At 54.5% G+C, this 22,195-nt stretch overlaps 2 protein-coding genes across 8 annotated transcripts in view; both read right to left on the bottom strand.

Annotated features, from left to right (window-relative positions):
* PITPNM3 (PITPNM family member 3) overlaps window positions 1-203 on the bottom strand; it is an 85,432-nt gene extending 85,229 nt beyond the window's left edge. The window contains exon 1 of the mRNA XM_045824442.1: window positions 23-203. Within this exon, the coding sequence (XP_045680398.1) occupies window positions 23-44 (22 nt within the window). The 5' untranslated portion in view covers window positions 45-203. The remainder of the gene's footprint in view (window positions 1-22) is intronic.
* A 16,779-nt stretch (window positions 204-16,982) lies between these two features.
* The window catches only part of KIAA0753 (KIAA0753 ortholog), a 62,856-nt gene continuing 57,643 nt past the window's right edge, over window positions 16,983-22,195 (bottom strand). For all 7 annotated transcript variants that reach the window (XM_045824527.1, XM_045824528.1, XM_045824526.1 and 4 more), the window contains one exon: window positions 16,983-18,102. In XM_045824527.1, coding sequence (XP_045680483.1) covers window positions 17,985-18,102 — 118 coding nt within the window. In that variant the 3' untranslated portion in view covers window positions 16,983-17,984. The remainder of the gene's footprint in view (window positions 18,103-22,195) is intronic.

Genomic DNA, 22,195 nt, shown 5'->3' with positions numbered 1-22,195 from the left:
CCCGGCGCCCGCCCTCCCTCACCTGCACGGCCCGCCTTGGCCATGTCCCGGGCGGCGGGCTCCGGCTGAGCTGCCCGGCTCCTCGCGGCTCCCGGGCTCGACCCCGGTTCCGAGCCGCCTCCGGCCCGAGTGGACTCCGAGCGCCGCGCCCCGCGCCCCCACCCCGCGCGCTCGCCAGCCGCCACCGCAGCCGCCGCCTCACCGCTCCCTCCCGCTCCCTTAAAGGCGCCGAGCGGCGGCCGCGCCGGGCCCCCCCCGCCGCTGGGGAGGGACTGACGGAGGAAGGCGCCCAACCCGCCCCCGCGGGCCCGCACCCCGCCCGGGCCGCAGCCGCCGCTCCAGCCCGCTCCGGCCCTTGCGGCCACCGCAGCGCGCGACCGCGACCGCGACCGAGACCTGGCCGGGGGCAGAGACGAGCGAGACCACGCAGAGACACGAGATACTGCGGTCCAGACAGAGATGGGGACGGGAACCGGGAGTCAGGGGTGTAGAGACACTAAGACACAGCGCTAGAGATACCCTCCTGGGGCTGAACCACCAGCGGGAGAGAAATTCGGAGATAAAAATTCAGAGACTAGAAACGCAGAGCAGGGCACCGGCAGAGTAACCGAGCAGGCAGAGATGAGGAGAGGGGAGGAAGAAGGGACACAGGGAGGTTCCCACGAAGCCAAGAAGGAGGTGGCTCCAGAGATGAGAGAAAAGAGATGGACCCCTTCATCAGGCCCTCCCCCAGAACTCTAGGTCATTTCTAGGGCCTGACCTAGGCTCAGCGGGGAAGAGATGTCTATGCCCTCAACTCTGAAGAAACACATACAACGTATGCAAATCCCCCGGGGGACTCCAGCCTGGAGCAGAGTTGGGGGAGGCCAGGAGCCTAGCTGTGAGCAGTACCCCCTCCACCTCCCAAACCTGGGATGCCGCCGCTTTGGTGAACAGTCCTGGGGGAGGCTGGGGCGTCTTGGGTTGTGGCTTCTGCAGCCAGGGATCCACAGTCCAGCCCCAGCAGGGGCAACAGATGGCAGGCTGTTCTGGTGTTGCATGGGTGGTAGCCAGGTAGAGGCCCCAGGGGAGAGCAGTCCTCTCCCTAGTCAGGGCCATGCCAGGTCTGGGGGCCCTACAGATAGATATCTAACCAGCCTTTGGCAGCTCCCAACACACCCCAAGCCAGAAAAGGGGGAGAGGGTAGCTACTCCTAAAATAACTTTTCACCAAGCCCTCCCCCAAGAAGGTGCCCTCTGCTTCCTTCTGAAGAATTGGTAAGGGGTAACGCCCAGTTACAATCTGCAGCCAGTGATCCCAGCCACCCTGTCCCATCTCAACTTTCCCAGGCAAAGGTCTGTCAGGTGGTCTCGTCCTGGGGCTAGCCACGGTCCTGATTCCAGGGTTCCGTCAGGCCTCTGCGGAAACTGGGCAAAAAAGGAGCCTCGATGGGCATTTAGTCCGGCACCCCCTCTAGGGCTCTGAGCCCACCACCCACAGAATTCCCACCCAGTGGCCCTTCAGTTCTTGGCTGATTACATCCAAGGACAAGGAGCTCAGCAACTCAAGCAAGAGTTCTTCCATCTTCAGATGGTGCTCACTCTGAGCATGTCTCCCCTCATTTGAGCTGAATTCTGTCTGTTAGTGACCCACCAGTGAGTCCTTCTTATGCCTCACCCAACAAATCCAAGGCTCCCCAGGGCCCTGTCCCAAATCCCTAGTGTGGCTTCATTAACCATCCCGGGGTGCCAGAAACTGTGCTGGCTTAAACACTGGAAGTCCCACATGCCGGGAAACCCTTCAGCCCCAAGAACTCTGGATGGCAGTGCTGACTCCAGTAGACGGAATCTCAGGGGGTCTGGGGTTGTGAAGCCAGAGCTGTTCTCCAGTGTGTGCCCTTGGTCACCAGCTGGGAGAGGGGAATGGGTCCCTGCAGCCTTTCCCAGGACTGGGCGAGGCGGGGATGGGAATAGCAATGCATGGCTGTTGGACAGGCAGGGTGCTCGGGGCTATACACAGGTCCTGTCATTCAACCCTCAGGTACTCTCGAGGTCTATTGTATCACCCCCAGTTTACACGTAAGGAAGTGGAGGCCGGGAAAGTCTGGCGCTTGTGGACATGCAGCGTTAGATTTTGAGTCCTGCCCTCACCCTTCCCTGCAGGTGGGGCTCAGAGGCCCAACTACCTGGAATATGCCCAGGTTTGGCCACTGAGCTGTGGGTATGAGTGGCCACAGAGGAGCAATATACCATTTCACAGGGGACACACCCAGGTCCGGGCACCTCCCCGGGCCTGTGGCTCATGGCAGCAACAGTGGCCACAGTCTGGCCCGGGCCCTGCTATTTCTTGGCACCTCTGTGTGTGTGGTGTGTGCACACACACACGCGTATTCACACCCACACACACAGGTAAACACATCCTGTTCGGGGAAGATGAACCCTGAGGGGGGCAAGGAGACCCCTCCCCTCCACTCAGTTCCGTCACAACAAACCCTTGGGAGAGGGTGGGGGCCGTCCAGGGGAGGTGTGAGGTGGTGGGAACTGCAGAGTTCCCATCTAGCCAGACCCCTTCCACACCCTCATCTCTCAGATGGGAAGACAGTGGGCCAGACAGACGGGACTCCAGGCTCCACCACGCTTCCCCTCCGCTTACCACCCCCCCCCCCAGCCTGGTTTGAAACGCAGTCGCCTTGTGTGGATCTAGAGTCTGACAGAGATGTGGGGCCCTGACCCCCACTCCCCACAAGGCAGCTCCCGAATGTGCTGTCACCCGCTGCCGCTGCCGGGGAAGTCGGGCCCTGCCTTCAGACAGCAAACACGTCAGGACTCAAGCCATTAGATTAACCGGCGGGAGTTAACTTCCTGCGTCAGTAGAATCGCCCTTAATTGAAGAAAAGAATAACTAGCAATTTCGAGATGCTGACCTCGGCTGCCTGCAGGAGAGAGAAGCAGGAGCCAGCAGGTGTTTCTTGGGCCTCCCAGCTCTGTGGCGAAAGTGACGGTGTCAGGGTTCCAGACACAACGTTTTCTCTGGGACCGGCAGCCCAGGCCCTTTCCTCGACCACAGTCTGTGCTGTCTCTCCCTCCAGGTGGCCAGCTGCTCCCAGGCCCAGCCAAGCATTACAACCCGGAGCACTCGGGGAAAAATGTGCACAGGCCCGAGGTGCCTATTATCTGGGAGAGTGTGCGCACAGATGTGGGCAGATGGGAGAGCTCCAGGCAGGTAGCAGGCGCTGGCTGGGATGACTCCTCAGTGCAACAGACCCGAGGCCGGGATATCGATCCTGGACAGGTGGTGCCCAAGCATTTGGAAAGGGAAGTGACAGTCTGCAGCAGCCAACATGGCCCCATGGAAAGCTGACCATGCCAGGCCGCACGCACTTTCTCTTTGGACACATTACGACTGGCAGGGTTAGGAATCGCCCTGCCTGCTAGGCCTTGCATGGCTGCTGCCCAGCTTTCTGGTAGTGACTCTCTGAACAGCATGGGAGTCAGGAATAGGACAACTGGGGGGTCAAGGGACTTGTCCTGTCCACTGCTGATGGAAGGGGGCCTGGGCAGGACTTGGGCCAACCAACTCAAGCACTTCAGCAAAAGATGCGTCGACAGAGAAGTCCCAAGGCCTCCACCAGCGTCACCCCTCCCCTGAGCCACTGGAGGTACCCTCCCTCCCTGCAGTGTCCCTGGCCTGGCTTTTTACCCTTCTCTGCACCCCCCTCACTGGTTCCCACACTTTAATGTCCCTTGGTTGTTGTGCACTACCAGGGGGCCCACCTCCAATCACAAAAGCAGCCCCAGAAACAGATGCTGTTATTTGGAGCCTTGCAGAATAGCTCTGAGAGTGCCTGGTGTGTTCTCACTGCTGCCTTCCTGCCCCAGGCTGCGCCTAGTTCTGCCCACCAGCCAGGACACTGGGTGGAACGGGCCGTTCCCTGGGCACCGCGTTTCTTCTCCTCCTGACTGGAGTCTGTGGCTAATCTAGCCTGTGCTCCACCTTCAACCCCAAGAAGGGTTAGGACCCTGCCCGTCCTCATCCCCCCTGGCAAGAGCCCCTTCTTGGCAGTTATTTGGACAACCATGGCCTCATTCAGGCTCACAGCAGGTGCAATAAAGGGGGCACTCATTTGTGGTCTCCTATAGAGGAAGGGAGGCTCCCTTAAGATCAACGAATGATCCTTAAGGGGATCCCCAGGCCCCCATGTGTAAGGACCCCCAGCCAAGACAGACCACCCCCCAGCTGACCAAGCCGCCCGCTCTGCTCGACACAAACTACGTTTGCCCTCTGTGCCGCCAGGGCAGGCTGTGGAATCCAGGCAACGCTCACGTGTGTGTGTGTGTGTGTGTGTGTGTGTGTGTGTGTGTGCTCAGTGTTTTCAAAAGCTATTTAGGACACCTTGCAGAACCTGTTAAACGGGTCTCATCAGATTTTTGCTTGAGTGCTCAGGTGCACTGAGCCCCGCGCCCAGATTTCTTGTCATCAATTGCTGTTTTGCTGACTTCTCTGTCTTACAGGAGGGATTTGGGAGGGAGGGTCTGGAGAGGCTGAGGGGTGGCTGGGTGGAGGCAGAGTGACGGCGCAGCTGCCCTAAGCAGGGGAGCCGTGCAGAAGAAGGAGCTGGTCAAAGAGGGAGGCTGTGCAGTGGTTCATGCCGCGTAACAGGGAGTGAGCTGCTGGCCCCCCACTGCCCACGGCCGGCTGCCACAACTTCCCGCCTCCTCCGGCTTCAGCTTCTGCTGTAGGAGCTGTGTTTTGTGTTTGTTTGATGTCAAGACTATTGAGATTGGCCCCAAGCAAGCTCAGTTGTCTTCAAGTTATACTTAAACCAAATACAAGTTAGAAACTAGGTGAAAATCTGAAAGTCCAGGCAAAAGTAGCCCTTGCCGTCTGTAAGACCCGGTCAGCGCCGGGGGCCAGGAAGGAGCGCGTGCGAAGGAGTCAGCCTCCCCGGCCCTGCTTCCTGCCCCCCCCCCCCCCACAGCACTGTTCATTTAGGGCAGATGCCAGAACTTAGAAAACCAAACAGTTGTAGATGATACGGCACTAAAAAAGCAACAGATCTGCAGGCAAAATCGCCTGTGATCCTGATTAGGAATGCAACGGTATTGACAACAGCAGGAAATCCTGTTCCGATTATGTAAGCAGATTATGTCTTAACCAGTGGCTCAATCTGCACCTAGTGTACAAGTTGCACCCGTGATGGCTCCTGCACACCTTGCCTCAGGTACAGCCAGCCTTCCCCCCAGGTGCTTCCTGCTCAGGCAGAGTCCTTGCTCTAGACACCACCAAGCTTCCAGCTCTGGCCATGCCGGCTGGGTACCATGGAAACACAGGATGGCAGAGTTGGAAGGTCCTGAGGATGCTCTAGACCACAGGTGGCAAACACAAGGCCCATGGGCCGAATCCAGCCCTCCACCTTGTTTTATCCACCCGGCACCTTGTTTCCACCCAGCGGCAGCACTGAGCTCTCGCTTCACTGTTAAGGAGTAGTTACATTCATACAGTCTTAAAATTACATTCAGCCCTTTGAAGGCAACCATGAGGCTGCTGTGGCCTGCGATGAAAATGCGTTTGGCACCCCTGCTCTAGACCTAAATCTTCTTATTTATTTTGTTTTAACCAGAGATGTGTATCATAGGTGTTACTGTCCTAGTCCTCACTCCTTGACATCTCCCACAGACCTGGGCAGTCATGTAGGGTGGCAACCCCTCATCTTTTCTTCCTAGTCCCTCTCCATGGCCCTTCCGGGCTCACAGCTCCTCGTTGCTCGGAGCGCAGCTGCAACACACACCCCGGTGCTCCCTGTATTCCCACGGGAGGGATTCCCTGGGGCTCACTCCGCACTGGACCCCAGAGCTGTCGGCACTGCACCTTCCCCTAGACACCACATTGCCAAATTGCTCTTGAGAGGGTCGTGCTGTCCGTGCCCTGAGTGACTATGGTGAGACTGAGGCCCACGCAGGGCAGTGACTTTGCCCTAGTTCAGAAGCTGAGTGTTCTGACTTCCAGCCAGGAATCTGCTCACTCAGAACATTCCACCGCCTTTCCTGGGGCTCCTGGCAGTCTCCTGTGGAGTCAGCCCTGTGGCTGCCGCCTTGGTGACGGAACCTCGGCCTGTGATACATGTTTTCTCTCTCCCCCCACTGAGTTGTGGAGGTACCCACCACAGACTTTCCCAGGGGGCAGCAGAGAGCAGAGGAGGTAGGAGGCCTGACCCGGGAGTCAGTGTGGAAAGGCCCCCCTGTGCAACCACAGGGATGAGCCTTGGCAGCCCCATGGCCCGCGTGTGATGGAAGCTCAGCTACAACCCCCCCTCCCCCTCCTCCTGCTCAGCTCTACACAGCATGTTAGTCTTGATTCCCCAGCAAGGACCCCACACTGCTCCCGGCTCAGGCGGCTGCTGAATAAATGCCAAGACCGAGTCACTGGGGGGAGGGAACCCCTAAGGAAGCATTGTTCATTCCAGTCTCCTGACTCCAGGCTTTGCTAAGACCTTGACAAGAGAGGCTAGCTGGGGAGCTCTTCCTGTGCCTGCTCTAGTCTCTCCTACGGCAATAACAACACAATATTCATAACAGTAATAGATATCTGCTGTGTGCCCAGAAGTGCTTTAAGTGCTTTTCATATGTTACCTCATTTAATACTTAAAGCAACATAAGGAAGGAGGCGTTATTCTGGCCATTCCATTTTTACAGACAAGTAACTGAGGGTCAGAGAGGCTAGGTATCTTTCTATAGGTTACATAGCCAATATGTGATGAAACGAGTATGCCAACCCAAGTGTTCTGATGCACAGGATTCCTCCTCAACTAACAGAGGGAAGAAGACAAGAAAAATACAACAAAAAGAAGACACAGGAGCCCTGGCTGCTGTGGCTCAGTGGATTGAGCACCAGCCTGCGAACCAAAGGGTCGCTGGTTAAGTCCCCAGTCAAAGCACAAGCCTGAGTTGTGGGCCAGGTCTCCAGTTGGGGGCATGTGAGAGGCAACCACGCATTGATGTTTCTTTCCGTCTCTTTCTCCCCACTCTGTGCAAATAAGTTAAAAAAAAAAAAAACAACAACTGGAAACTCAAAGCTGAGGCTCTACCACTATCCCCAGGTGCAACCTCTGACCCACCATCTACCCCGACTCTGTGCTGTCTTGGCTGCAAGAGACTTGCAAGTTGCCCAAAGCTTCTGCAGCTTGGCTCCAACCTCAGGTTCCCAAAGTGCCCTGGCAGGTAGACAGCTGAGTCAGCAGGATTCTCTGGGGGCACAGATGCTTCAGCTTTCATCCCCGATAGGCCCCCTGGGGCTATGCATGCCTCCCTCCTCCGAGACTGCCAACCCAACCCCCGACCCCACCCCACCCCACCCCCAGGCAGCTCTCCTGCTCTGCTCTGGCTATCTGTTCATACTGGAATTTGCATGCTTCTGGTCAGAATAACTAAAAGACTGAATTTTACAAGGGTTTCGAAAGTGAATTTACTCCACTTATTAAAGATATGCTAGATTATTCATTGAGTGTAAGGACACTCTGGGGACTCCAGGCATTGCAGCCTTTCACGAAGACAGAAACATCCCTTTCGGAGTGGCTCCCAGTGAGCCGCGGTGGGGGACATTTCACCAGGCAGGGGCCAATTAAATTACCGGCTGCTCGCAGTCCGTCAAGAAAACATCCTGGCCCAGAAGGGCTGCGGGCGAATAACGAGGCAGCTCTAGAAATCCCCTCCGGTTATTTTATGTAAATCCATTTCCAAAGACGGGAAGGCAAAGGATTTGAGGACAGCATTCCTGGGAAGCCTTGTCTTCAGTCCTGAAATGGCTGAGAAAGGGAGGGGCAGGCACGCCGCCGCCGGGAGCAGCGCTGAGAATGTGACAGAAAGGATGCTGGGCCAGGGGCACAGGCGGCTCTTTGTTTTCAGGCTGAGCCCCTGGGGATTGTCTTCCACGTGGGTGGGCGCTTCTGTAGGCCAACGAGGAAGTTAAATAATTAGAAGTGTACACAGGCTGGGGATCTGCTGGGGTTGGCAAGATGCAGCTCCAGCTCAGTGGACCCAGCACCTCACTCTATAGATAGATAGGGAGGTGGGGCCCCAGGTCCTGGAATCAAAAATAGGATGTTGGTGGCACAGAATATGCTGAAGGGGGATCTCCAGGCTCCTAGCTAGGGCTGTCTCGTGGCACCCTCCCATGGGGGGTGGCTCGTGGCAAAGAGTCTCTTCTACTCTCTCCTTGGCCCTCCCCCCTCGCTGCCCCAAGAAGCAGTGAGCGTTGTGGGCCCTGGGCAGCACCGGCTCACAGAAATGAAACAAGGTTCGGATGCCGTGCATGCAATAAGGATGCTTCCTGTTGTAACAAGCACAGATGTGGGCTCTATTAAGCAAAAAGGGAGTTTACTGGCAGGCGATCGGGGGTCTCAGAAACCCTGAGGAGGCTGCAAGGACAGATGTGCAGAGCAGACAAGACCTGAGGCGGCTCAAGGCCAAGAACCATAAAGTGCAACAGCTATCTGGTAGCAGGACTGGCCTGATCGCCCCTCTCTTCACCACGACACCCCCACCACGGAATGGATTCTAGGGGAAGCTCGTCTTTGCACCAGTCATTCCAGCCAGTCCCAGTGGGCCACACCTGGGTCGCGTGGGCATGCCCCAGCTTCCGGGAGCCAGCGAGGGGCCAGTGAGGAGCCTTGGAGGATCGTGCTGTAGGACGTGGGCTCCTGAACCCACAGGACGACATTCTCAGGGCACTGGGAGCCTTAGACACTTCTGAGGGATGGACAATTTTCATGACTGGCTGGGTCGTGGAATTGCAAATTACTTAGATCTGGGAGCTGTGTCATCTGACAGACCCTGCAACTCCCTCCCCCGCCCCGCAAAGTTCACTCCTGAGTCTCTGCCAAAGTCAAGGCTCCAGAAACCTCTGGGAAAGTGCCACGGTCCACTGTTTCGGGGTGTGTGGACGAGGCACTTCTGAGTGCCTCTGTGGTGGGTGCTCCTCGGTGTGTGAGGGTCCTGGGGCACCCGCCACAGGCAACTTCTGCAAGGGGCTAGATCGACAGCCGCGCTGCCTGAGGAAGCATTTTAGCTGGGGCTGACACAGGCCATGCAGTTTGCGGTGTTTCAACACTATATTATTTCATATTTGGGAAATAAGAACAACTACAATTTTCAGAGTTCAAATTATATTTCAAGCTATAGAAAATAAAATGTAACCAAAGCCTTCTTGGCCTCTGATACAGGAACCCCAGCTTAGGAGGTACATTTCTGCTCTCCTCACCAAGGTGAGCTATTAGAAATTCCTGGGGTGAAGGAAATAAGATTTTTTTCATGCAACAAAAGGGTGCCTGGCCTAAGAAAAGGGAGAAGGAACAGCGATGGAGTCGATGAGCCCCAGACGGGGCCGGAGAGGCCCTAGGGTCTAGACCCACTTTGGTTTCTGCTGGATGTCCTGTGTCATTCTCATCTGTGGACAAGGGGGTAACACTCTTCCTCTTAGTCCCCAGAGTAAGGGATTGGGTGGTGCTTCGTGGTGGGGACACTGCTGTGTGCACAGGCAACTTCAGGGAGCATGGCAGGGGCCGGGCCCAGCCGGGCAGCGGAGCCCTTCGGGTCAGGGCTCCTTCCCCTGGTGTCCGGGCCTGCTGGGCCTGAGAACTGTGAGGCTCCCGCAGTGGGGTGTGGAGCTCCAAGTGTGTGCCTGTGTGCCCGTGTGTGTGCATGCAGATGTGTGTGTTATGTGTGTCCATATACCTGTGAATCACACACATGTGCACATGTGTATGTGGCTGTGTGCACACGAGTGTGTGTACTGGGGAAAGGATCCACAGCTTTTTTCAGATTTTTAAAGAGATCTTGACCCTTCAAAATAGCAAGAACTGCTATTTTAGTCCATCCCTGTGTGTGGACGGGAAACAGGCCCCCTAAGTGAGTGTGGAGAGTCTGGGGCTTGTTGGTGTCGAAAGCTGTGAATGATTATCTGAGTTAATTAAACGCGTTGGCAGAGCCAAGCCAGCATCCCTGTCCCCTCCCGCGGGCAGGTGGCCTTCTGTCACACATGCCACAGGTCACAGGGCTGCAGCTGTGCTCCACATGAGTCTCGGGCCCCAGCACGGAGCGAGGGGCTGGTCTGCCAGGCCTGGACACCAGGACCAGCTCAGATCGTCCTCCTGAAGACCCCACTGCGCAGTGGGCTGCACAGCTGTTTCAGACACGCCTGGGGTTTCTTTTTCACGTTAAAGTAAGTGCTGGCTGGAGAGCCACCTACTCGGCTGACGAAGGCTGCTGGCTTCCCATTGGCAGGCTCGGAGGAGATTCTGCAGGTCTTTGAAGATTGCCAGGACTCCTCCGTCACACTGAGCTGATATAAAATCCATTACCAAGAGCTAATAAAGGCACGGGGGCCAGGCTGGGGACCAAGACCACTGGCTGAGAGGGCTGCTCAGGCCAGGTGCTGGCAGGAAGCGCAGCCCCACCGCAGCTGCTCCGGCCTCGGGATCTGCCCCTCTTGTGAGCCCCTCCCTCCGGTTCCCATTGTTCTCATTTCAATAGTTTGGGCAGCGACGCTGCTTCTCATTCACTCTAAAAGCTTGTCCCTGCAGACCGCTCGGCACATTTACCATTTACTGTGAGGCTGGGATTTTTGACGGATTGGATTTCAGAGGTGGGATTGATTACAGATGGAGCGCTTGGCAGGGACCTGGGGCTCCCCACAGACTCCCCCATTTAGAAACAGAATAAAGATTAGGAAGCCTGAGCAGGGCAATCTGGGGCAAATCATTCTTTCAAGGGAAGGGAGGGTGGACGTGGTGAGGGAAAAATCAGCTTATTCCCATTCAGGGGTGTCTTCTCAAAGCGGGACAAAGGTCCCGTGTCGGGAGGGGCAGTGAGCTGCAGAGAGCCACCTCACCACCCCAGACACACTCGGTCTCCGGCAGGCACACATACTCTCCTTCTCACCTGCCCCGGGACTGAGATGATGGGGAGGTTGTCTCAGCTTTGGCTAAACCCCTCCAGCACCCTATGTTCATACACATGCCTTCCCCGTTCAAGACCTCTAGCCTTGTCTGTGCTGTGCCCTCTGCCTAGAGGGTCCTCCTCCCTCTTCTTCAATTAGCAGAGTTTCAATTATCTTCCAAGGTGTAATTCAAATGCCACCTCCTCCAGGAAGACTGCCAAAATTGCAACCCTCCCTCAGTAAAAATGTGGTTGCTTTTTGCTCTATTTCACCTTTGTTTTCATTCTGCCTTAGGAGGGTCTATTACTTAACTGTTTCTGCATTGTCATAGCACGCAGTGAACCTTAAACGAATACTAGTGCAAATTAAAATATGTCTGATTACCCAGTCTCAAGGAGATGAGCTGCTTTGTACAGCGCACACCAGCGGTTTTGCCTGTCCAGCATTCACTCCCAGTTCCAGGTAACCTGGCCTGAGTTTCTGTGTTCTGTCCAGTCAGGTTAAATGCTACTGATCTAACCTGTGTATCAGAAGTGGGCATGTGTCTCAGGTCTGACCAGTCAGAGCACAGGGATTAGGTCTGGGCCAGGCCTGTTGCCTGAATTGGGCCAATAAGAGCAACCAACGGCAACCCAGTGGCACTGGCTGATCCTCCTGGGAGTGAGGGGCTTCTCTCTGCTGTGGCTGTGGAATGTCAAGCTGTCAGGCCGGGGCTGCTGGGCCCAGCGGGCCACCAGGTGGGGAGGGGCTGCCAGAGAACAGTGCCTGTAGGAGACAGGAGGAAACCAGACTGCAGGACCAGGGCACTGGCTTTACCACCGAGGCTGGCCTGCATGGCGCAGAGGCCAGCTGCAAAACGGGGCTGGGCAGGCCCAGCAAGCCCAGGCACCGCCTGAACCAGGGCTGGTACGAGCATGTCCATCCAGTTCAGCACGCGGCCCTGGCCCAGGAAGCGAGGACACAGGTGAGCCCAGCTCCCCCGGCAGGCTCTGGGAGGAAGAGCCGGGCCACAGCAGGGTGGATGCCAGGCCCAGGGCAGCCGCTGCGGTACACTGGGAAGGGCAAAATATGTCGTCGGACATGGTGACAACCACTTTCTAAATGGGGGTGATCCCATCGCACTTGACTTCAGTTTCATCTTTACAATGGGCTAATGATCTCTATCTCGGTGTTAGTATATGAATCAGGTGAGATCACGTGAGTAAAGCACTCAGTCAGGGCTCAAGCAGTGGATGACAATTACGTGCTTCTGTGGGCTGGGTTCTGGGCTGGGCCCGGCCCTGGCCGGAGAGCAGGGGATATGGGCGGCAGATGAGGGCAGTGCTCGGGAACCGCGGCGGCGGCTCGGCTCTGGGCCACTGGGCCGCTGTGCTGGGCTCTGCTAGAAAGGTAGAAAATGCATCTTACTCGTCTTTGTATGCCCCAGAGCAAAGCACAGTGCTTGGCATAGAGCAGGACCACAGCAAATATTTAAAAATGCAGATTGGACTCACACTTGACACCTGCTAAGGTTTTCTAGGCCATCTAGGAGACAAAACTGTGTCACGGAACAGAAAGGATGCTAGGCTTGAAGTCAAAAGATGGAGACTGATTCCATCACTGTGTCCATGACCCAGAACAAATCTCTTAATTTCTGTAGGCCTCAATTTCTTCACCTGTAAAATGGGGCTGTTAATACTTTGCCTGCCTACCCCATAGGATGTGGTCCAGTTCAGAAAGTCCTGGCGACCCCAGAGCAAGTTCGCAGGAGCACTGCCCCCCTGCATTCATCCAAGGAGGACCGGGAAGGCTGGATGCAGTAGACAGCCCGGTGTGTTTTGTTGGCAGGGCAGCCAAATGGCATGGCTAGGAAACGGGTTGCCAAGTGCTTGGTTTGAAGGGCAAGGCAAGGAGAGATGGGATTATGGGTAGGAGAGAACACAGCAAGAAGACAGGAAACTAGCACTTGGGAACTAAGGCTGTGAGAATGAGCCACGAGGTTCCTTCTGACGAGGTTCTCAGTGACAAACCTCCTAGTTGGCGTTTATTGAGCACATACTATGTGCCAGGTGTAGTCTAGGTGTTCGAGTGGATTATTTCCCTTAGCCCTCACAGTAACCCTGCGTGGGCACTTCTGGTATTACTCCTGTCACAGGTTAGGAAACTGAGGCATGGAGGTCACGTAGGATTTTAACTCGTGGCTCACGTTCTTTATTAGCCCAAGTCACCACTAGTACCCAAAGCAGGGTGGTTAAGGGGACCTAAAAGAGAATACATTGAAAGGCATTTCTGAATTGTGACGTGCTGATGACGTGTGGGGTGGTGTCATTACCTAGCCTCTTTCACTCTCAAGGTAACTCTCCAAAAACGGTGTGTTGAACAGCTGGGGTTATGGGAACCACCCTCCTCCCAGGCCTGGCCCTGGTGGTTGGACCCTCTCCCAGAAGGTCTCTAGGGGCTGCAGATGACAGCGGCTGCACTGGTGCCAGTGGTCAGCTTCACTCCCAGCTCCAGACCTGTCCTCCTGTGCACCTCTGAGGACCAGGGTCTGCTGGCTGGGGCTTCCCAACTCAGACACAGCCCAGGCTTAGGGAACCCTGGGGCTGTGGGGTAGATGGCAGAGCTCACACACCCGGGACCTCGATGCTCCAGCTGCTCTTGATCACAGCACTTCAGAGCCAGAAGGCTCCCTGGACTTCTGTCATTCCCAAAAGGGTTGCCAAGCCTGGGAAGAGTCAGACTCCGGCCCTGAGGGCCCCCAGTGGGTGGCAGCAAGGGGCACTGGCTTCTCGGCACAGGCACAGCCACCTTCTGCAGGGCTCTGCAGCCCCCGGGCGGGAGACTGTAGGGAGCCGGGCGGAGCAGTGATGCTGACTAGGCCCCAGGAGGCAGGCAGTGAGGGAGGAAAGCTAGACAAGAGAGGGAGAGAAGAGGGCAGGGGTGGGGGTTGCAAGGACAGCGAAGGGCTGAAGCTTGTGGTTAGGCGCTGAGATGGGGGGGATTAAGCAAGCAGCTTTTGGGGTAACAGTTCCAGAAACTACTAGACTTTTTAAGGTTTTCTACAAAGGATTTTAAGGTTTGGGGAATGGGCTGGGGGAGAGACCCAGGGGTCCACAGTGGTCAGGAAGAGACAGTGGGAGCAAGGAGAGAGGAATGGCTTCTCCTGGCTGCACAGAGGAGTGTGTGTGTGTGAGGCGTGGCACACTCGGGGGGGCCCAGGCCTCGGGGAAGGGTGGAAGCAAAGGTGCTTATTAATTTCAAGGCAGCAGGAAGGGGCGGAGCCCACCCATAGGACACACCCTCTGGGTGCTGGCCCGGGGGCAGACAGGGTGGCAAGAATGGTTGAACGGACTCAGCTGCAGGCCACAGCAAAGCCAGGTCATAAGTGGAAAGCCAGCCAGAAAAACTGGGGAGAGGTCACAGGCTTGGTTCAAGAAAAATGGGTGAGGGTTACCACCAGGAAGAGCAGCAGATGAAGGGGTTCGCAGAGGAGGGTGGGTGCAGTTCTGGGGCCCCATGCAACCACGGGTGAGCAGCCAGGCCTCAGGCCCTGTGAAGACTGGTATGAGCGAGCAGGGCCCAGTGCTGCAGGACCCTGGGCAGGCCGGCAGGAGAGGGACCTGGATTGCAGCCATGGTGAGAGCGGAAGGACCACTGACAGCCTGGAATAATTGGGTATGGCCCTGGGTCAGAGTGGGACCCACACGATGCCCAGTGACTGAGTCCACCTGGGCTTGACGGTGGGTGGGCCCAGGGGTCCCACTCTGGGACTTCCTGGGGCCCTACTGAAGAGTGGTAGGAAGCCCTCCAACCCAGCCCACGCTATTGGGCTCAGCCACAGAGTAAACACGCCCGTGTTGAAACAGATCCCAGGGCTCTGCTTCTGAACCAGCAGAGCCAAACAGGAAGGCTGGTGTTTGGTAAGAAGGCAGACAGACCACTCACTGTCTTTCTGCTGTTTCTCAAGAGCCTGGAGAACCACGAGCTCTCTCAGCAGCCAGCCCTTCCAAAGGTGACAGTGTCAGCGTGGCAATGTGGCGCAGGCACCCATGGTTTACAGGTTTGCAGGGAACTCGCATCACTCTCTCAAGCTGCTAAAATAAGACTTTCTCTCAGAAACACGCCTGAGCTGAAGAAGCTTACACTGTGCTACAGAGACAACTGGAAACTTTCTGGCTGTGTGTGGAACCCCTTCCTTTCCTGCCAGCCCAGGGACTTCACCCAGGCCACACGCCTGCCTTGCAGACCCAGCCTCGCCCGGTGCAGCAGCCCCTGGCCCTCCAGGCACTCACCTCCCTTACCTTCAGGGCTGCAGGAGCTGCGAGCAAGGAGGGGAGCTGAGGGAGAGGCTCCCATCACCATCTCTCCTCTGAGCCCAATGCCTGCCTCCCTGCCTGATGCACCGACAGGCAGAGAGGGAACGGACCACACTGCAGTCCCATTCACTTCTGTCCTCTTCTCTCTCAAGTCCCGGGCCGCCCCAAGCCTCGATGGTCCCTGCGCCCACGCTGCAGTGCGCTGACCAAGGCACTCAGGGCCAGGAGCAGCCCAGGGCCCCAGGCGCACCCTTTTGTTTAGGAGGGAGGCAAGGTCCTGAGGTGCTGGGCGTGAGTCCCACCTCACCAGCACCTCCGAGACGGGGTCTGCGGGTCCTCATGGGTGGCGTCCCACATCGGGCCACAGAAGGCAGGAACAGATTTTTCCAGGTCACGCAGAGCTGTGACGGGCCCATCCTAAACCCACCCCAAGAAAAAGCGTGCCTTGTTTTGTCTCTAACTCGAAAGGATGTACTGGGCACCAGCTGCATGTTAGGCAGGCAGAGACCCTGCCCTCGAGGAGCTCAACAGACCAGAGGCGAACACACGAACACGTTAAACCCCACAGGACTGGGCTGTGAGGCTGGACAGGTCAGGGTGGGGAGTGAGAAAAACATTGACTTCAACATCTCTGTAAATAGGGGCAGCCACACTCGTGCACGCCCGTTTCCGAAAACATGACAGACCAGGTCACGAGACGACAGAGGGGGGCTGGGGAACGACCCGCACACACAGCCTCTGCTCGCGGAGAGCTGGTGTTCCAGAGGCCGGGGCCAGTGCCAGGCACACCCGGCGGTGTCTGTATTTGAGGGGTTCGACTTCCTGCATCTCTGGGGCTACAAAGTAGACCCCAACGTGGAGGCAGGCGTCGGCCTAGGCCACACTGCGTCAGAGATGGGGAGGCCATCCGCTGGGAGGGGCGGGAGAGACGGGAGAGACGGGAGAGATCCTGAAACAGAGTGAAGGAGTCTGGACTTGACCCTCCAGTGGACGTGAGTGTTTGGGAAGGGACTGCCCCCGCCAATAGCGTCCAGGCGAGCTGCGTGGGGACAAGGGCGGGAGAACGCACTCATGGGAACTCTTGAAACTGCAACAACTATCTTGCAGAACAAGTGACTCCGTGGCCACGGCATCACTGGCAGCAGGCTTGTTGGGCCACATTATTTCCTCTCTGGTGCTTCGTTTTATTCATCTGCAAAACGAGAACAATAATGGCACCTGCTCCCTGACAGGAGGTTAAATAACACACAGGAAGCCCTCAGAGCAGCCCCTGGCCCATGGCGTGTGCTCGCAAAGTGTTAGCTTTTGTGATCATTTCTTCCTTTCTGGGGGGCTCCTATCAGATGTAAATGCATTCTCAGTGGTTTTTATGTATCACCTTTCACTTTGCCTGTGGAAAAAAGATGTAAATTATTTCAAAATAGACACCCACGTACTTTAAAATAATTGAGTTTATTTAAAAAATCAGCACAGTAAAAACTGCCACACAAATAACTTTAAGCTATCAATTCAAATGTACACATGTAATTCCTCAAATTAAAAACCTTTCATTTCCCTTGAAGCCTTTTTAATTCTGAGGTTACTTGTAAGATTAATCAAGAAAACATTAACATTAAACAAAAATCAATTCTGTACAAACAAGTGGGATCAAGCAGCTCACACTATCACCTGGAACCCGAGTGCTTCAGAGAAAACCCCGAAGACAGCGCTGCACACGTGCAGTGCAGACCCACCTCGCCCTCTTCACAGTCCTCGCTCCGCGCCTCGGGCAAAAAGAATGGAGGGAACCTTTTCCCGAGCAGTGGCCTTATTTTTTTTTTACACATTCCTTTTTCTGGACTCAGAGTTTTAGAAAACAGAGGCTTTTTCTCTTGGTAAAATGTAACTGAGAAGGTGTTCGAGGACCAAGCTGTTATGGCTCTGCAGTCTCTTCCTTTCTCTGGAGACCCAGAGGTCCTCGCACCAACCACGCCTGTTCTCTCCGCCGCACAAGGCCCCTGGGCGCTCTGGGGATGTAGGAATGCCTGCCTTCACCAAGGATGGGAGTGAGCACTGCACCTTCGACCGGGCACAAGGGAAGGCCAGCCCACTCTGAATTCAGAGAAAGTTCGTATATCAGAGTGTGCCGTCTGGGAACAAGAGACTCAGGGAACTGAAGTGTGAAAATGACCTGCGCAGCTAACATCGGAGGAACGTGTTTGCTGTTGTGCACGGGTAACTGGCGGCTCTCTCCCTAGTGAGCTGCCGCAGAGCAGAGGTCTGGCCTCTGACCTAGCCCTGGGCTCGCCCCCACCCATGACCCAGTGGGCACAGGTGTCCTGTGAGAAATGGCCACAGACGGAAACCTGAGCCAGGTGATGGGACCAGACAGCAACTGCACTTTTGCTGGCATGGATGCCACCCATAAGTCCATGTGTGAAATATACCTATCAGTTACTTTTCGAAACATTCTCATTACCACACTGAGCCAATGGGTGAATGTAATACATCAGTCAATAGGAAAAGTATACATCCAGAAAATATTATATTGTCATAATCAATTCATGTCTCCTGGGCACTAATAAACAGACCACATCCCAACGCAAACCACTGACCGAACCACTGCAGTAACAGTGGGAAGGGGCAGCGAGGATGAACTCACTGGCACATCCTTCCCGTCCGCGGGCAGCAACTCTGGGCCTGGGTCCACAGCTGAGGATAAAGATTTGCTGTGGCCCAAAACCAAGGTGGTGCCGTCACTTCTCCAGTGTGACACGAGGGCCCCTGTGTCGGGAGCCTTTATGCAGCAGCCTCCAAGAATTCTGAGGTGAACACAGCTTCTGCGTAATCTTCACACACATCCTGAAGTTCAGCAGTCACGGACCCCAGAGCTTCATCTAGCAGCTCTTCTGAAAAACTGCAAGAAAACCACACAGCTGAAGGCACAGAGCCGAATGTGGGGGCCTGGGGAGCTCACCAAGTTAGTTCTAAGATTTCAACACAGGAAATTCAAAAGGCCAAGAATAGCCAAGGCACCTCTGAAGGACAATCAGGTGAGGGGCCTTGCTTTCCTGGATGTTTAGAAGGTGTCACTTAGATCCCAAGGTCCGGCTACAGGGACAGAGGGATGGGCGGCAGTGCTTCCCGGATGGACCCCCACAGGAGACGGCTGAGACCAGCGGTGACCAGAAACTAACTAGCTGCTAGCTGCACCCCAGGCCCACCCAGAGCCACCACTGACACTGCCTGACTGCCCGACAGAGATGGGTGCGTGCCCTCCCTGTGGGACAGGGGTCAGGAGACCCCAAATTTGTGTTCTTTCTTTACACACATGCACACACTCTTGCATGCAAAACTTTTTTCCACACTGTGTGACACTAAGTTGAAGACTTGATATCCCTCAAGTGCTTCAGTTTACACTTCCTAAAAACAAGGAGGTCCTCTTACAAACCCTAATTATAAAAACCACCGCATTAACACTGATGCAATACTATTATCTAATCTTATCTACAGACGTTGTTCACGGCTTGCCCACTGCCCAAATGACGTCCCTTTAAGAAAACTTTGCTAGTCCAGGATTCAGCCCAGGGTCCCGTGTGGAATGGGGTCGTCAGGTCCCTTTAGCGTCCTTTGATCTGAAACCATACTTCAGCTTTTGTTCTGAAGGACCTGACTTTTTAAAGAATAAAGGCCTTTTCTGCAGCAGGTCCCCCGACTGGGGTTTGCCTGATGTTTCCTTGTGGTCAGACTGAGGTTACACTTGGGGGGAACAGATGCCACAGAAGGGATGTTGTGTCTCCTGGGCGCTTCTATTTATCTTATTCCTGGGGAGGGTTCACTTCTGTCCCGTGCCCACAGCGACGCCGGCCACGTTTCTCCAGTGTGAAGTTACTGTTTCCCCTCGTCCTTAGTACGAATGCTGTGGGGAGGCGCCGTATGACTGTGCCAACATCTGATTTCTCACCAAACTTACCTGAGTCCATTATCACAGGGTTGCCAACGTGGGTGGATTTTTTAATTGTACAGTATTGTTTATGCTGTTACAGTTGCCCTTGCTTTTCCCCCTCTGCGCCCCCCAACCCTGCCCCTGGCAATCCCCACACCACCATCCTCGTCAACACTGACACTCTAACGCCACCCCCCACTCCTTCCCCATCTCACAGGTGGCACTCTGCCAGGACAAAGCCCCTTCCCTTCACCGTTTGTGTACTCATTCACTCACTCATCCACTCACTCATCCACTCATACAGGCCTGGCCTGGTGGATTCTTTCTGCATTCAATAGTTTGTAATTCATTACTATTATTACTTATTTTGACACTCGAAACGCCCCAGACTGACCAGGAGGAGCCCCTTCCAGCTGGCCCACAGGACCCCGGACACGTCCCCATCCTTCCCCGAACGCATCCTTCTGGGCACCACCACATGCTGCTTCTGGCTCATCTCACATGTTCCCAGCCCTGGTCTCGGAACCAGCCATTGCTCCGGGGAGCCCTGGTACTTCTTCAGGGAAAACAGAACTTAGAAACAAAGACCTGGGTGCTCAGCGTGCTCACGCCCCTGGTGCCACTGTCGGGGGGACGCAGACAGACCCATGCTGCACACGTTCCACGTGACATGTCTCCAGCTGCCCACAACTATAAAGTCCTAATGCCTCCACCCCGACTCAACAGATGACTCATTCCAGCCTTCCCCAGAAACCTGGCTGTCGTTATCCACAATCTCCTTACTTGACCAATCCTACAGTGTAGACAACGTAGTTTTAGCATCGTTCCCATGCCACTGTGTAAAAGAAACCTACTCCCTAGAATCCAGTATGAGTTTAAAGACTTTTTCATCTTTAGCTGGAGGGCACAGAGTCAAAATACCACGTCCAAAAGTTACTTAGAGTACTCTGCATCTGTCCCCGCTTCCCTTAGTGCGATTTTGCGATTGCCCAGCCCACACCCTCCTCTCCTGCCCTTCCCCCATTCTCGTCCCAGCGGTCGATCGGTGGTCGGTCGGTGGTCGGGGTCTCCTGGCAATCTTCTGTCTTTTATTTGGCATGTTTAGTTCTCTTTTGTTTAATGTAATTCTGATGTATTTGAGCTTCTGCTACTAAATCACTAAATATTTCCTATTCGTCTCTTTGTTCTCTCTTCTCTCTTGCCCTCTTTGGATTTGTAATTTTTCATTACATTCTTTTCTCACCATTAACTTGGATATGATACTCTCACTATTCTCTAAGCGGGCCACCCTAGATTGTACTGAGAATCCCTGACTTAAAGTCTAACATTATTTGGCATTCTTGCCACTTTCCCAGAAAATGCAAAAACCTTAGAACACTACTAACTCTATCATCTCCCTGGCTTATAGGCTACTGTTATTGTCTATTTTAAATGTACACACACACCCAGAAGACATCAGTTTATCGTCTTACACAGTCAATATTCATTTACCTACATACTGACCTTTTAAAAATTCACACCTTCCAATATTTCTTGACCTTCATCTGTGACTGTGTTTGCTCTGGCTAAAAAATATCCTTTTAATATTCCCTATCATAAAGGTCTACTGAAAATAAATTTTCTCAGTTTTGTTTGGAGCCTCTCATCTTCCTTCTTGGAATGTATTTCACTGGGCTTAGAAGTCCGGATTCGAGCTTCTTTCTTTCAGAACATTAAAAGATATGCTAGATCTTCCACCTTCTACTGTTTCTCTTCTTTTCTTCCTCCAGCTGATTTTTAAAATCTTTTCCTCTTTATCTTTGATTTTTCAACATTACTACACTATGTCTATATATAGATTCATTTTTATTTTTCTTGCTTGGGCCTAATTTTAGAGCTTCCTGGATCTACGGCTTGACGCCCTTGTTATTCCAATGTCTGTGACTGACAGGCCCAGCATCTGGGGCCGCTGTGGGTCTGTGCTCGCTATTGTCCTCTCTCTCTCTGCCTGGTTATTGTGTGCTGCATACCAGACACTGTATTTACAAATTCTAAAAATAAGTTAAGTCCTAAGACGACGTTCTATCCCTCAGACAAAATGTATGCTAGCTTCTGCCTGGGGCTGGGGGGAGTAATCTAGGATTGCCTCAATCCAGTCTGAGGGCTAGGAGAACCTGGAGCTGAGTGGAGTCCCTGAGGGGGCCTGCTGGCATCCAGGCCACCCTTCCTGCAGGGCCCCAGTCAAAAGTGATGCAAGCTCACCAGGGCAATCCCCGGCCCCGGCAAGCCTGAGCTCCCACCTCTGTCCTCTAATTTGAAAACACCACAGAACTGACACTCCAGTGCCCAGCGAGGGGCTAACCTCCCTGGGGCTGTCTTCTCCAGGATCCTGCCCCAGTTATTCTTCCTTACCTAGTTAACTGCCTGACGCCTTCCAGCGTGTGTTTTATTTTTGATCTAGCTTTTCTATTAAGAGTTACCCTCAGTGGGAACAGTGGTCCCAATTACTATGTGCGTCATCAAGTGATTACCTTGTTTTTGCATTTGCTTTGTTTTCCATATCCATCACTAATTCTTCTATATTATGAAATCATCACACTATGAAATGCCAAAGCACTCCTAATACAGTCAAAAACATTCATTAAGCGACGTATCTGCTTTTATCCTTCCTTTTAACCTTCCTCACCCTGCCTCCCCTCCCTGGAAACCGTCCCTCCTGGAGCGCTCTCTCTGTCCTCCTACTCCAATCTGGACTAGCTGCGCTCTGTGCTCACAGGAAAGCTCTTCTCTTGGAAACAGCTCTGGCCCTTCCCCTGCAGTGCCGCGCTGGGGCCCCCCCCGCCCCCCGCCCCTTCTGAGCTGCACCTCCCTCACTGCCAGCGCATCCTCCTGCAGCTGGCTGAGGAAGTGCATGGGAACTCGGTTTTTGGACACTTTGCACACCTAAAGATGTCTTCATTTTACTCTCATATTCGATTAATAATTTAGCTGGGCACAGAATTCTAGGTTAAATTTTGGCAATATGCTCTAATACCGCTGAGCGGTGTTGCTACTGAAAACAATTTGCCGTTCTCCTTTCTGACTG

This window comes from Phyllostomus hastatus, unplaced genomic scaffold, assembly GCF_019186645.2.
Source record: "Phyllostomus hastatus isolate PE091 unplaced genomic scaffold, TTU_PhHast_1.1 phas_scaffold_55, whole genome shotgun sequence".
In the NCBI taxonomy this organism is placed as follows: domain Eukaryota; kingdom Metazoa; phylum Chordata; class Mammalia; order Chiroptera; family Phyllostomidae; genus Phyllostomus; species Phyllostomus hastatus.
Note: the sequence above shows the minus strand (reverse complement) of the source record. Positions and strands in the feature narration are given on the sequence as shown.